Source organism: Cricetulus griseus (genome assembly GCF_003668045.3).
Source record: "Cricetulus griseus strain 17A/GY chromosome 1 unlocalized genomic scaffold, alternate assembly CriGri-PICRH-1.0 chr1_0, whole genome shotgun sequence".
NCBI classification, from domain to species: Eukaryota; Metazoa; Chordata; class Mammalia; order Rodentia; family Cricetidae; genus Cricetulus; species Cricetulus griseus.
Window position 1 is genome coordinate 35,194,807 of NW_023276806.1, and position 16,782 is coordinate 35,211,588.

Consider the following 16,782-nt stretch of genomic DNA (forward strand, 5'->3'; position numbering starts at 1 on the left):
TCTAAGACCAGTTCCAGCCCCCCCCCCCGACCCACTCTCCTCAGTTCAGTCCATTCTCAGGAGAAGAGATCCTGTGGCATAGGCCACTGTACATGGCATGGGCGCCATCCTTCTTCCTTCCCATGGCCTCCTCCCTCCTCCACATCCTTGGAAAGGGAGCAAATCTGTTCTCTCCGACAGAGGCTCTTCCTCTTCCCTAAGTAGATGCTGCTATTTATATAGTATAGCAGATCAGCCTCCCTCTAAGGATCCCTAGACCCAAGCCTGAGGCTCCTTGGAGAGGGGAGTGGGGACTCTTAACTTTTAGCTCAGTCAAGGGAATCCAGTAGCTCAACATATGGGCTGCACTCCTGTGATAGGTTGGTCACATAACAGACTCCCTCTGCTATAGGCTCTCTCCTTGTACATTTGAGTAGTTGTCACAAAGGACCATTATAAAAAAAAATGGCTGCAGTGAGGAATAGAATTGCATCAGTCTGGATATCTTGATCAAATACTTCAGCAACCTAATACTTGATCAGTATTGATAGCAACACTTTTCCTTCCTTCCTTCCTTCTTTCTTTTTTTTAAACTGACTACTAAACCATATATCAGGTATACCCCTATAACAAATACACATAGATTTATCTACCTTGTGTTTCTAATACTTAGTTTATGAAGATTTTGGTACAGTAATTATTAAAGCAGATGTATTAAGGTCAAGGACTTCTCCCAACAAACACCTCAGTGGCAGGGCCCTGAAATGGGCATGAGGCCTCCCTGCTAGACCCGAGGTTTGTCACCACCCAACATTCTCCTGGGCAACACTTTTTGTGTGCACCACCACTTGTGGATCACAACATGACTGAGACCATCCTGATTAATACCTAGGGCACCGAATAATACTGCTTATGAGATTCTGATTTACGAATGCATTGAATGACGAGCTGTCTTTAAATTGTATATTGTGTAAGTTTATTCTAGTTTCCTGGAGTATGGAATAATGTAATGTAAATTACTGATGAGACAGATCACTTTTTAAAATCATTCTTACCTCATTTGATGGAATGTCAGCAAAGGGTTTGATGACAGCAGCTAGTGGGATCTGAGCTTGCTTAGCCATGTCAGATGTGCACGGGAAGCAGTAGGTGGTGCAGCGAATGTACCGGGGGCTCGAGTGGCCTGAGTCAGTCAAAATCACACACAGACAAAACTTGTTAGGATAAATACCTGGCCCAAGATACTTAAACGAGAGTACACCTACCCGATTCACTTATCTATAAGATCTTCTTTGTTTCTAAAGGAGTATTGTAAAATTCTGCCATCTACATTCCAAGGACATACATAAGACATGGTGAATTTTACTAGAGGGATATGAAAGAAGTGTTTTATTACTATTATTGTTTTCCATAAGCTGGGCTTTAATGCAAGCCAGTTTTAGACTGGAGAGGGTTAAAAGATAATGGAAGATATGAAACAAAGAGACACACAGACGTGAAAGAATACAGCTTTAGGGTCACAGTCATTCTTTTTACTAAGATTTATTTTTGGTTTTATTTATGGGTGTGGCTGTCTGATGGGGAGGGGTAGGAAGCTGGGTAAGCACTTTGTGCAGGTGCCCATGGAGGCCAGAAGTGGGCACTAGATCTCTAGGAGCTGGAGTTACAGGCTCCTATGAGCTGCCTAACATGGGTGCTAGGAACTGAACTTGGGTCCTCTGGAAGAGCAGCAACTTTTCTTTACTACTGAGTCATCTCTCCAGCCCGACAATCACTTTTTTTGTTCTCACTTCTACCAACACATCTGCCATGGGCAAATATGTGTCTATACATCATGTCATACTATCAAATGAGACTGTCACATACAACTGCAATTTACTATATTTTCCTAAGTTTGTAAACTGAATTTTATGAATTGAAATTCTACGTGAAATAGAAATGTTACTTTTAAAGTCAGCCTAATCACTTTTTAATATACATTAGATTTCTTGACCAAATACTTTCATTGTATGGCTCACAGGAGAACTAATATAACACCTATGGTATGAACAACAGTTTAATCATTAGAACAATTTAATTTTTTCTTCAAAACAAGTCATCATTTACAAATTGTGTCAGGCAAACTGAATATGTATATGTAGAAGGATCCTTCTTTTTTACCTGAATACCAATCAATTTCCAGTGGATCAAAGGTCTCAACATTAGACCCCAAACTCTGGAACCTCCAGAACAAGGAATGAGTACACTTTGGGATTTAGGTTCAGGTAAGGAAGAGTAGGGAGTGCACTTCGGGATTTAGGCTCAGGTAAAGACTTTCTGAATAGAACACCAGTCACCCAGGAAATAGGACCAATGATCACCAAGAGCAACTTCACGAAATTAAAAAGTTCTGTAGAGCACAGGAAACTATTAGTCAACTAAAAAGGAAGGTACAGAATGGAAAAGATCTTCACCAGTTACACATCTACTGGAGGATTAGTGCCTATACTATACAAAAACTCAAAAAACTAAGCACCAAGAAAACAAACCACCAAATTCAAAAGTCAGCTAAGGAGCTGAATAGAGATTTCTCAGAAGAAGAAATACAAATGGCTGAGAAATATTTTTATAAGTATTTACCATCCTTAGCCATCAGGAAAAATGCAAATTAAAACTAATTTGAGGCTTCATCTTAATTCAGTCATAATGGCTAAGATCAAGAAAACATGAAACCACAAATTCTGCTGAGGATGTGGGCAACGGGGAACCCTAGGGCACTGTTGGTAGGAGTCCAAGCTGGCACCACTACTAGAAAAATCAGTGTGGCTGTTCCTTGGCCCAGCTAGCCCATTCCTGGATGCACACCCAAGACTATATCCTGCTACAGAGATGCATGATCGATATTCATAGCTGCTCAATTTACAACAACCAGAGCACAGAAACAGCTTTCATGTCTATCAACTGATGATGGTAATGAAAACATGATACGTATACACAATACAACTTCATTCAGCCATAAAAATTAAATTATGAAAATTGCAGATCAATGGATGTAACTGGAAAGCATGCTGAGTGCAGTAACCCAGGTCTAAGAAAACAAACATCACATGTTCTCAATCATATATGCATCCTAGTGTTGAATCTTTAGATTATTTGCTTAACTTGGGTTAGAATCGAGGGAACTAGAAAGTTACCACCGGTGGGGAGAGAGTGCCTTGGTTATTTTTTTGTTCAATTTGACTCAAATTAGAGTTACCTGGGAAGAAGAACCTCACCTGAGAAAATGCTTCCATCTGATTGCCTATAGGCAAGGCCAGGCACACTAGTTAGCCATAGAAGCTGGTCAGTTGTGGCACATACCTTTAATGCCAGGATTCAGGAGACAGAAGTAGATAGATCTCTCTGTGAGTCCAAGGCCACCCAGATCTACACAAGATTGAATCAGTCTAAAAGAATTAGAGCTCATGCCTTTAATCCTAGCCCTAGAGAGGTATATAAAAGACAGGAGCCCAGTGTCTCAGGCTGCATTCTGAGATTTGTCTCCAGTCATGTTGAGGAGAGGCAGTAGTCTGGGGCGTGGAGGAGGATCAACCATTTCAGCCTCAGGTAGAGGTAAAGGCCAATGGCTTGGCTGCTTTGCTTCTCTGATCTTCAGCTTGAAGCTTGAACCACAATATCTGTCTCTGGGTCTTTTATTTTTTGTGTTACATGTTTATATTCATAAATTAGTGCAGCTCTAAGATCTCATCAGAGAAGTTCCTTTGTGCAACAAAGGCAGTCAATGCAGAGATTCACAACTGTGCACAGTGCAGAGAATAAGTGACTGGATTCCTCAGCCACAAATAGAGCGACTATATTACACCTGTGCCTCCCACCCAAGGCTTGGGCATATTACAGAAGAGGGGACAGAAGTATTGTAAGAGTCAAATTTTGTTGGGAGGATTTAAGTGAGGCAGTATTTTCTGGACTTGACATGACTACTGCACTCATGGGCTCACAGCATATGACCTGCCCAAGTCAACCCATTCAACATGCTACCACGGAGAGCAAAGAGATTCCAAGTTCCTACCCTTAACAGCTTGTGGGGGAGGGAGAGTCAGTTTTCTTTAAGGGTTAGGCCCCTGGTAGGTGTATCACATTCTAGTGGATGGCCCTATACCCATGATGGCAGCAAAACTGGACTAGGTCATTTACGGTTTTTTGTTTTTTTTAAGGACAGGAAGTGGGAGGGTTTGCAAGAGGTGGGGATGGGTCTGAGAAAAGAGGGGGGAGAATATAATCAAAATACATTGCATGCATGTATGAAGTTCTCAAGGATTAATAAAAATAAAATATTTATTGATTGTCCACCACATTTTAGGCACTGTCCTAGGTTTAATTTTTTTCCACTGGTCTCACATGCTAGGCAAGCATTCTACTGATGAGTCATATATGTTCATATCCTTTTTAGTTTTATTTTGATGTAGTCTTACTAAATTGCCCAGGTTGACCTTGAATTTACTGTAGGCCAGACAAGCCTTGAACTTGAAATCCTCTTCCCCCATCCTCCTGGGGAACTAGTATTACTTAACTATCATCTAAGATACTGATCTAAAAGATTTAGAATTATAATCTATTAGGATGAGAGAATATAATCAAATGATGTTTATTGACTGTCCACTTCATTTTAGGCACTAAGTTTTTCTGTGGACTACAGAATAGAGCTACGCTTTTGAATGGTTCATGGATAACAGAAACAAAAAGAATGAGTCTCCTATCTAGAATATTAGAATGTGACAAATGCTATGAAAAAGAAGTCTCTTCTTTTTTTCAGAGATTAAGAGGCCAATTGAAATTTTACATACTCACAGGGCCAGGCTCAATATAAAAGGTAATATTTGAGTGAAGTCTCAACAGAGACAGGAATTCACTTAGGTAGATACACACAGGAGGCCTGGCAGAGGAAGAGCAGAGCTGTTTAGACTGGAGTATTCTTTGGGCCCAGCAGCTGAGGCTGAGCTTAGAGGATGTACAGGGTAAGATCCTGTAGACTCTCAAAGCCCAGTAAGCCCTCAAGGTTTTACAAGTGAAATGGACTTCACTGCTGGGTTTAGCGATGCGAGTGTCATAACCTGACTTGGTCTCATTGGCTGTGATGTGCAGAATAGCTGCAATAGGAGGAGCAGAGCCAAGGAGGCTCAGGAGGAGGCTGCTGCAGGAGCCATGTGACAATCAGTAGTGGCTCAGACCAGCCCCATATCGTCAGAGCATGATAGGAAGATTCTGGGCATATGTCTATACAATGGTATAAATGTTTGCAGAAATGATGCATGTGGTATAAAGATGTTGAGTCTGAGGAACAAGAAGAATTTAAAATTGCCATCCCTGAAAACTGAAAAGCTGCAAAGAATAGGGAAGGAACCAGTTTTTAAGGGGTGTGTGGATAGAGATCACAATTGAGTTAGAACATATCCAGCTTGGAAAATGTATTAGGCAGTCAGTCACAGAGCAAGCCTGAGTGCATGGTTAGATGAGAGTTGGAGTCCAGAGTGGCTGTGTACCTATAGGAGCTCTGAACTGAGATGGCACACAGAAGTAGGCTAAATCACTACAGCAACAGTCATGGCCAAAGGAAAGATGAACAAGGACTAACTAAGTCCAGGGCCCTCATAATATACACATACAAATGCATACATAGGCATATACATGCATGCATACAAAGAAAAGAGAATAAAAAATATTTAAAAAAGGAGACTCCAGGGTTTTAGCTCTGAAATGAGGAATGCCCATCAAGAAAAGGGCATATGGCCACCTGTACTTGATGCTGCTGCTAGACCAATCTGACCACTTGGTTCAGCAACCCAGATGGAGAACCTAAAGAGGTCTTCAAAGAGCTCCAATACCTCCATAAAGTATTAAATAAACTAATGAATGCAAAAGAAAATTCTCATGCAGACCTAAGAGTCTGGAGTGAAACTGTCCATTTGCATATCCACAAGCACAGAAAAGACTAACACACAGCACGTGCTAACACTTTAGAAACATGAAGTCACTATGTACTTTTGATGACTGTGTAAGTAATAATGAACAAAGAAAATCAGTCTGGAACAGTAAATAAAATGACTCAGGTTAAAATTAATGTCTAATGATAACATGAAGAGATGACTGGGTCCTGATGGCTTGACAACTCTGAGCTGAAGGGGTGATGTTATACTTCCAGGACAGAGTAGATGACAGCCATTAAAATGGTATATTTTGATTTCACCAAGCCGCTCTTGTTTTGAGTTTAGTCCTGAGGATCAAACCCGGGGCCTCCTGCACAGCTGTACCACTGAACTGCAGTATTAAGCCCTTCATCACATTTTGACTTGCCAGGAACAACTGAAAAAGTCTGCATGGGGCTTGACAGGCAGATTAAAATGAGAGTAGGCATGGGCTGTGTCCGGAGAGATGTAGCTCATTTCTGGTGTAAAGGCAGAGAACTAAGAACCAGAATGTTAAGAGACCTGCTGAAAACAGTATCCTAAGGTTATAGCAGGGGAGCTGACTGATGGAGCTCAGCCTCATGGTTCTGGTTCTGCTCACAATGCCCAGCAGGTTGCACAAGTCCAACCCATGTAGGGGATGGGTTACCTTAAACTATAAATCAAAATTTGATATTTTCTTAAACAGATACATTGCATTATACACCACTCAAAGTTCTCTGGACTACTACATAAGAGATTATAACTGTTGGCAGCACTTTTTGGGTTCTTGAGCAAATTGGTCTATTCTCTGCTATAATGAGGTAGCCCATCAATAATAGTATTGATGAATGGAGTCAGGGTATTTGTTTTTAAACCAGTGAGAAATCTTAAAATCATCATCATAATAAAAAGTCACTGAAAATAAATACCTTGGTCTTGAATCATACAGTCTGTGGTGACCAGTGGAGGCACCTGGCCTCTGGTGTTGGTAGTGTAGACTTGTCCGCCTCTGGTGGCCCTGTCATTCTCGATCACTTGAATCTGACAAACAAGATGTTAAGAGTGAATTACACTAAGTCACAACTCTTCCTGACGCCAGTTAACCATGGCTTGTTCTTGTTCCCTCTTCCTCCTCTCTCCTTCCTCTCCAGAAAAAGAGGAAAGAGTGAGCCAGAGAGTTGGAGATAAAGAGAGAAGGGGGCCGGGCGTTGGTGGCGCACACCTTTAATCCCAGCACTCAGGAGGCAGAGGCAGGCAGATCTCTGTGAGTTCAAGGCCAGCCTGGTCTCAAGAGCGAGTGCCAGGATAGGCTCCAAAGCTACACAGAGAAACCCTGTCTGGAAAAACCAAGAGAGAGAGGGGGGAGGAGAAACAGGGAGAAAGAGAGGGACATCTTTTAAAAATCCTTTCATTTCTTCTCAGAGAAATCAATCCACCATGCCTTTCATGTCATCTTCATTTACTTTCACAATTTTATAGCAATGTTTAGCAAATTTCCAGACCCTCTTCTGTAATACTCTTATTACAGAAGAAACCCTTTCAGAAACCCTTATTTTTATTTATTATATTTATCTTATTTATTATAACCATAGATGAGAATTTGAAAAATACTTTAGAAAATAAGAAACCTGAAACATGTTGTAGCAAAAATACATTTGTAATCAAAAGAAACCTCTCTCAATCCTTAGATGCAGAAGAAGAAATGACGCAGAATGTCTGAGCTAAGGCCTGCCTTCTACTCAGAATCCACCGCTCCTTCAGCTGACTTCTAAGTTTTCCCTACAGAGAATATTAGTTATCTTGGGTTAGAGGTGTCTATGTTTAGATATAATCAGGAACAGAGGTCCCCAAATGTTGTCATCTAACTTAGAAACATATTTTCTACTAATAATATTTGTTGCTGAAGACTATAAGCATTTTTAATTTTTTTCTTTTTGTTATAACTACTTAGGGTTAAAAATTGTGAGCACAAACCAGGTGTTGGTGGCACACACCTTTAATCCCAGCACTGGCAGGGCAGAAGCAGGTGAATCTCTGTGAGTTCAAGCTCAGCCTGGTCTACAGAGCGAGTTCCAGGACAGGCTCCAAAGCTACACAGAGAAACCCTGTCTTGAAAAATGAAAAACAAAAAACCCACCAAAGTCAAGCATAAGAAGACATGGATAGGAAGTATCTAGGTTTGAAAACAATTAAAAGATACACAGTTTCCCATTGTTAGTCATAATGCTGACTTTGAACCAACTCGGAAGTGTTCTCTTCTGCTCCAGATGCACCCAGTGCAGATGGTGCTGGCATCACGAGTTCCTAGGATATTGGCAACCGCCCTAGCCTGAATTTAAACCTTATCTGTCTGCCTTCTGGCTTCCTCAGAGACTGAGCACTTACAAAGATATAGGACATGTTCCCAACATCACTACCACAGCAAGACACAGACAAGACGCTACCATGGAAAAGAAGTACATAGAAGCATAGGAGCACTGTAATTACACTCTGCATTGAACCATAAAGCTCACGGGTTACTCAGAAGAAGAGCCACTTTTCCATTATTAAATGGCAACATTTAGCAACATCATTCCAACCAACAAGGTCTAAGGTGAACACTACCGTGATGCAGGCATGTGCCAAATACACTGAGAGCACACAGTCACCAATCAGGAGACCGTATTTCCAGAAAATCTCATTTCAAATTATCCATTTACAATTTTCAAAGCCCTATCCCGGAAGAAACAATGTTATAATTAGTCGCTATTAATTAAATCCGCATCTTGTCAGAACAAGACACAGAAAAGAGGAAGAAGACATATCAAGCAGTTCTAGCCATTGTTAAAAATAGCTTTTAATTTACCCCAAATGCACACTCTTGAGAAACAGCATCAGAAATGAAACAATAAGCCAAAACTCCAACAGTGACTGGCTCTGACCTGCACACGTGAGCCGAGATCTAGCACAGCAACATGTGTCAATGTCAGAGCTCTCCCAGAAGACACGGATCGCCTATCCCTTCACCTGTGCCACTGGGATCATTTCCACAAATGTCGTGGAATCGTAAAACACCATCAGGAAAGACTAAAGGAAGCACTGCTCTTAGAAAAGCACAAGGAAGAGAATCAAGTGAAGACGCATGGCCATGGGAGCAGTGATGCACGAGGCAAAACTGTTTGAATTGCAGGTGGTGGGAGGAGAAGAGGAAGGAAACAACCTCCGAACGATCCTCCTCCAGATGCAGAAGAGGGTGAGGAAGAGCTTTGGTAATGAAGCTTCCATCCCTTCATAATGTGGCTAAAACAGTCAAAGGGCTGTATGAAGCACCTCACCCAGGACTGGGGTATGGAAACTTTCCTTCTAAAAGAAACAGTTTATTTCATTAGAAAAATATGCCATTTTAGTCAGAAGAAAACAAACAGGCTCCATCTGGCATCACTATGTCATCACTTCAAGATAAGCAACATGGGGCTGGTTGGCACACACATACTTCCAAGGTTCAGGATGAATTGTGGTGTCTGCTGCTTCTCCCATTAATGTTCATTCACCCCTTCACTCAGGATGCTGAGGAGCAGAGTCTGTTTAGGTGTTAGAGATAGCAATGAACAAACTAGGTCCTTGCTCTTTAGAGCAGATGCTCGAGTCTGGAAGAACAGTGGCAAATAAGTAACCGTACATGTGCCCTCTGCCAGGCAGTTGGATGCTGTGGCCATGTAGAGACATGGATGGGTAGTAAAGACATGATAAATAGAACATATAAGTTGGGCCTTGCATATGCCTGGGAAAGGAGCATAATACAGGCAGTAGAAATGTCAACAGTCAAGTTGAGGCACACAAGGCATGTTTGAAGAACTAGCATAACTAAAGCAGAGGTGCAGGGCAAGAAGAGAGCAGGCAAGAGTCATCTAATGTTTGTGTACACATGTGTAGAAGGCAGCTGGGATAACAAGTGATCAACAGTTTGGATGGAGGCCCTAGAACAAGGATTCCTGAGACTCAAGATCTCAGCTGATATCAGCTGTGTGTTCTTGGGGTGTCCTTTGAATAATGTTGACCTAGAGACCAAATGTCCACGAAGAAAAGGTCATTCCAAAGAATAAGCCTTGGGGAACTCTAACACTGGGGTTAGGGTGTCAGGCACACCTACAAACATACATACACCTACAAACCTATAAGCCTACCACACATATACACCTACATATATACCACACACATATATACATAGAGCCTCGTATACACAAACACAGGTACAAACATATGCACATCCACATTTAAATACATACACACCACACATATACACAAGTACATATACACACATACAAACACCATATATACACATGTACACATACACACACATATATACATATATATATATATGTATATATATACACACACCTTATACATACACACATACAACACCATATATACATATGTACACACACATATATACACATACCATACACATACACACATACACATACATACTACCACCTACACACACAAACCCCCAAACACAAGCTCACAGTATATACAAACATACATAGACACATTCATGCATACACAAATACATGTATACACACAGATACACACATACACACAAACACACACAAACATACATGTTCAACATGACCACACATCTACAAACACAAACACATGCACCCACAGATAAAGATATACATACATATATACATAAACACCTGCAAACAACACACACATGCACACAGAGACACGCACATTCAGAAACACACAGGCATACAACACACAAATACCAAGGCACAAATGCAAAGGTGCATACAAATTCACCTGCAAATGGAAACACAAGGTTCAGGGGTGAAGGCACGGGAGTCAAAGAACAGTGCAAGGTGTGAAAGCACTGGTGGAGAGAATGGCCATTGCAGTTTTGAAGGGAATAAACTCCAAAGGCAGGAAGCGGTGGAGGGAAAGACACCACTTTCAACTGTAAATCCAAAAGGCATTAGTGTTTGCTGATGATAGGGACTGGGCTAAGACCCAGACAACTAAGCCAAGGTAGGAAACTGAAAGGCCAGGAAACTAGAAAGTCCATCCGCAAGGATATTAAAGGTGCCTGTGACTGTAACAGGAATAGGGCTGGTGAGAATGAAAGCCCAGGGAGGGTTATATGAAGTCACATAGAGGTTCAAAAATAAGCTCTATGTAAACATAATTTTAACCCTAATAATCAAGTAATTTTATTTTAGTTAAAGACATTTTGCCATAAACATCTTAAAGGAAGAACCATTTATTATGGCTGTTTCAGAGGACTTAGCCCATGGCTGCTGGGCCCCACGGTTTTGTGCAGAATCTTACGTGGAGGAGGGCACAGCATGTATATGGCATTCATATTTTTTGTGATTGGACACCTCATAGTAGACAACAATCAGAGAACATGACAGAAAGGGGCCATGTATTAGTTCCTTTTGGGTTGCTGTAATATCACAGCCAAGGCAACTGATGGAACTATGAGTTTATTTTGGCCTATGATTCCAAAGGGTTAGATTCCAAAACAATAGAAAAATCAGGCAGAATGTGACCTGCAAAGACTGACTTCCTCTACGTAGGCCCTATCTCCTAGAGTTTCAGAACCCACCTCGACAGTGCCTGACTGGAAACGAAGCCATCTGTGAGGATCTTTCATATTCGAGCTATAAGGAAAGTTATGTCATAAACACAACAACAAAAATACTGAGAGCTGCTAAAGTTGAATACTAAATGTATTGTGAAATTTGTTATAAACACTAAATACTTTATCACAGAATCCTCAAGTTTACAGAATTATAAAAATAGCCAAATTCTTCACCCCTCTCTGTATTTGTCCCCTTTCTGTCATTACTTACACTTTCGCTGATCAGAAGGCAGAGTCTTCCCTCTGAGCCCTCAGCATGCTCTGAACCTGAATGGGCTTCTGTGGCCCAGACCTTCCACAGGCCCTGGAGGGCTCAGTGCTAACACGTGGAAGAGCTTCTGTGTGGGAGAGGGAGGAGCACTTACAGGGCTGGGGATGGAGTCAGGATCCAGCTTTCTCTGGAGCTGTGGTGGTGGGCCAGCCATCTGTGCAGGGCCCCCAGGGAAGCCTCCTGGGTAAGACAACTGTGCACCTCCCATCTGTGGTCCATAGCTGGTTGCTTGAAAAAGAAAGAAAGAAAAAAGAAATGACAATCTCTAAACCGAGGTGTAATTCTCAATGACAATATTACACTGTTGAATCAAGAATGCCACCAAGTTCATCTTGCTGAATACAGCAGGAAGTTAAAAGTGAGTTCCTATACTTCCTCTTTAACTTGCTCTTCTGATACTACCCAGAGGCTACTGCCTGTCCCTTCACAGCTGACACAGAAACAAACCTGATTTCTGGCTCAAGACAACCCCAGGTAACCCATACCTTGGCCTCACCCCGCCCACCTTACCTTGCTGTGGAGGGTAGCCAGCACCCAGGGTCTGGCCTGCTGGGGGTGGGGGCTGGTACTGGGCATTCAGAGGAGTAGGCCCAGGGCCATTCAGGGCAGTGGGGGGCGGTGGTGGAACCTGAGATCCTGGCTGCAAAATAGATGGCTGTGGAGGCTGTGGAGGCCCCTGGAAGGAGCCTGCTGACTGAGGGCCAGGGGGAGCCTGGCTCTGGGGAGTCACGCCCACACCTGTGGAAGAGAGAGGACCATGCCTCAGTGTCATATTTCTCATCTCTGATGCCTACAAAGCACATGACTGAGACACTTGTTTTCAATACACTTATAAATTATATATTTAATGTATATACTATGGCCACAAATTAAAATCTTCCCTCAGAAGGTAATAAAACTATTACTTGGGGGCATTTTGTACAAATAAAGAAAGTTAGAAGAGTATAAAAGCAACATCTCTAGTTTGGATAAGAAATTTGTTTTGTTTCGGTTTGGTTTTTTTCAAGACAGGGTTTCTCTGTGTAGCTTTGGAACCTGTCCCAGAGCTCACTCTGTAGACCAGGCTGACCTTGAACTCACAGAGATCCACCAGCCTTGCCTCCCAAGTGCTAGGGTTAAAGGTGTGTGCGACCACCACCTGGCAAGAAATTTCTTTTTTAAAAAAGGTTTAATGAGTGTGTGTGTGTGTGTGTGTGTGTGTTCATGTGTGAATACACACGGAAGCCAGAAAGAGCTAGAATTGTAGGCAGTTATGAGCAGTCATGTGGGTCCTGGGAACTAAAGTTGGGTCCACTGCAAGAACAGCAAGTGCTTTTAACCCTTGAGCCATCTCTCCAGCCCCCGGTAAGAGATTTCTTAACAGTACAAATTAAACTCCAGTTCATTATCTTCACATGATCCATGAACTAATTTAAAACATCTGTTTCTCTTAGAGAACATTGAAAACAACAGAAAAGAAAAAAATTGTATAGAGCAAGCATCATTCGGATAACTTACACCATCAATAAATTCTTTATATTCTGAGATTGACTTGACCAAATGAGTTCAGAAGCAGGCAGAAATAACAAGGAGAAGGTTTGGGTCACTGACAGCCTCACCATTCACACTGGAAATGCAAATTGTTTCCTGGTCTAGGCTTATGTGAAACTTAGCTGCTTCCTAAGTCATCCATTTGGAAACCAGTAAAAAGATTAGAAGTATTCTGGGAGAATGCTATCAATACGTCTACGTAGTAAGGGAATATGCTGGCTAGTTTAATGTCAACTTGACATAGCTAGAGTCCTCTTAGGAGAGAGAATCTCAATTGAGAAAACTCCCCCACCAGAGTGGCCTGTGGTGCTTTTTCTTGACTGATGATTGATGTGGAAGGGCCCAGCTCACTGTGGATGGTGCCACTCCTAGGAAGGTGTTCCTGGATTGTGTAAGAAACTAGGCTGAGCAAACCACAAGGAGCAAGCCAGTAAAGCAGCACTCCTCCGTTGTTTCTGCACCAGTCCCTGTGTCCAGGGTCTGCCTCTGGTTCCTGGTCTGACTTCCCTGGATGATTGACTACAAGCTGTAAAACCAAAACAAACAAACAAAACCCCCCAAAACAAATAAAAAACCTTCTTTCCTCCCCAAGTTGCTTTTGGCCACGGTGTTTTATTAAAGCAATAGAAACTCTAACTAAGGCATAAGCTGGTACCAGGTTGTGGGGTATGGCTGTGACAGACCTGACCATGTGTTTTTTAGAGAACTGTAGTAACATTTGAACTTTTGGTTAAAAAAAGCTCAGAGATCAGTGGACTGTTCTGTTGGAACTTAGAATGATGTGAGCAGTTCAGGTGATGGAGCACAGACTTGTGAAGTTTCAGAGGATAGCAAAGACTACCAGGGCCGTTTGTGTGATATTTTCATGTAAAGAATCTGTGGTGTAAGACAGGCGGTGGTGGCACAAGCCTTTAATCCTAGCATTCGGGAGGCAGAGACGGGGGATCTCTGTGAGTTCAAGGCCAGCCTGGTCTACAGAGTGAGTTCCAGGACAGGTTGTCTCAAAGGGAAAAAAAAAGAATCTATGGTGTTGGTTGAGCAGTGGTGGCACTTGGGAGGCAGAGGCAGACAGATCTCTGAGTTTGATGCCAGCCTGGTCTAGAGTGAGTTCCAAGACAGGGATACATGGAGGAACCCTGTCTCAAAACAAAAGAAACATGGTGCCAGCTGGAGCTGAACCAGCTGTAATTAACAAGAGACTGAACAATTAGAGTAAAACATCTGCTTTGCTGGGACAATAGAAGCTGGTCAGCTGGGACCAGGGAATTGACTGTGATTAGGAAAAGAATGGCATCAGCACCCAATGATTGTGGTTCAGAAGTTTGTGCTGGCAGCCAAACTTGATAATAAGTGAGAGTTCCCCAAGTGGTAGTATTTTTGAAGGCATGAAGGAGTCATGGAGAGGCCTGGGACAATGAGAGGCCAGGAGAGGATACTGGTCAAGGTTCAACCTCTATTGCAGTTGAAGCCCCAGGACTGAAGGCAGCATGGAGAGAAGTTGAGGCTTGACACCATGGACAGGATCAGAGTGTCTCAAGAGAGGCCAGGAGAGGTGATTTGTGAAAATACTGCACAGCTGCAACAGGAGCCCTCTGCATTTTGGAGATGCTAGTACCATGGTCCCCTGCATCAGCTCCTGCCTCCAGGATTCTGCCTTGAGTTCCTGGCCCTCAGTGATGGACAGTTGCTTGGAAGTGTAGGCTGAAATAAACCCTTTCCTCCCCATGTTGCTTTTGATCATGGTATTCTATCGCAGCAGTAGGAAGACAAACAAGAGGAGCATCCCTTAGAGTGGTTCTCAACCTTCCTATCACGGTGGCCCTTAATACAGTTCCTCGTGTGGTGGTGACCCCCCCAACCATAACGTTATTTTTGCTACTTTAAAACTGTAGTGTTACTACTGTTATGAAACCTAATGTAAACATCTGACATGCAAATGGTCTTAGGTGACCACTGTGAAAGGGTGGTTCAACCCCTAAAGAGGTCTCGAGCTTAAAGTACAACATATAGCCATGCTGCTACTAGAGAAGGACATTCCCGATCTCTCCTCTTTTCTGGTTTGTGTCAAATCTGAGATTTGACTCTTCTAGTGACCTAAACACAGAATTAAAGCTCACTGTGAAACAACATGCATTTTATTTTCAATTCGGAGAACCCATATTAAGCAATACAATTTTAAAACTACCCTCACAGCTCCTCAAATAATTACATTTTTTAATGCTTATTTGTGAAGTGAGCATTATCAGTTTTTATTGTTCTATCAGTGAAGGTCATGTCCTGAGGATTCTTCAATTACTTTGAAATAGTAGTTAACATGCTCAGAAAAAAAAAAAAAAAAAAAAAAACTAGCTATAGCCATAGACAGTATCGATGGTTAATACAAAAATGAAGCAGGTAGCATTTTAATATGTCATGCCAGAGCTAAGTCTATCTTTAAAAAGAGGAAATGATGAGGGTGGGAGCATAGCTCTCAGTGTTAGCTTAGTATGTTTGGGACTCTGGGTTCACCCCCTGTACCACAAAGAACACTGCGTGGGGGCCCTGAATGAACAGTGACAATGTACATTTACCGTAGCTGTTGATCTGCATAGAGTTGAACTGACTGCCCAGCTGGCTTACAGAGGAAGTGGACCCAGGGCCTGGGTAAGATGACGGTGGCAGAGGTTGGCCTGATGCATAAGGGGGTGCCACATTGTTGACAGGTGGAAGTCCTGGAAATCTAAGAGACAAAAGGTATTGTTAGTATTACAGAGTTTCTTAAACAAATGACACACAGAACAGTTAATATGTTCTAAAACAAAAACCACCTTCTCTACGGGGTTGAAAAAATGACTGATACTGTAGATCAAATACTTAATCTTGATGTGATCTCAAAATAACCCACATAGCATAGCCCCCCACATCTCCACTCATGTGTTCCCTACGCCGAGGGAGAGAAAAGTTTCTAACATGAACACAAGGCCAGCTTTGGAAATCAGCTGGAAAGATGAGAGCCTTCTGTAGCCACTTCACATACACTAAACTTGATCCACAGAACAAAGCAAAACAAAAAGCAGTAATACTTGGTTTGAGCTTGTGTGTCTGTGATCATTCTGCTTATCATTATGACCCAGCTTTTAAACAAAATGTGGCCTGTCTTACATTTTAACATCAGCAAGGCACAGTCTACAAATGGTATATGACAGTCAACATTGTGGTAAGTTTGGAGTAGGTGGTTTTTTTGTTTTGTTTTGTTTTGTTTTTTTTCATTTAAAAATCCCATCATGGTTTACCTTTGATGTAGTTCGAAACTGTATTTGTCTGTTGTGTGTCATTGTCACTGTTCTGATCTAAGCAATGGCTATTACCCGAGCAGTGGTCCCACCCTGGTGATAGAATACAGGAAGCTAATGAGTGCCTGGGAGTCATTCTGAAACTTTTCTTACTAACTTTCAATTGTGAGTAAAAACTAA

The 16,782-nt window shown here is 42.1% G+C and overlaps 1 protein-coding gene across 1 annotated transcript in view; it reads right to left on the reverse strand.

The window, feature by feature from the left end:
• Sec24d (SEC24 homolog D, COPII coat complex component) overlaps positions 1 to 16,782 on the reverse strand; it is an 83,485-nt gene that overhangs the window by 49,301 nt on the left and 17,402 nt on the right. Inside the window, exons 4-8 of the mRNA XM_027395657.2 lie at positions 15,901 to 16,049; positions 12,311 to 12,538; positions 11,895 to 12,028; positions 6,833 to 6,944; positions 1,035 to 1,162 (exon numbers count right to left, since the gene is read on the reverse strand). Of these exons, the coding sequence (XP_027251458.1) occupies positions 1,035 to 1,162; positions 6,833 to 6,944; positions 11,895 to 12,028; positions 12,311 to 12,538; positions 15,901 to 16,049 (751 nt within the window). The remainder of the gene's footprint in view (positions 1 to 1,034; positions 1,163 to 6,832; positions 6,945 to 11,894; positions 12,029 to 12,310; positions 12,539 to 15,900; positions 16,050 to 16,782) is intronic.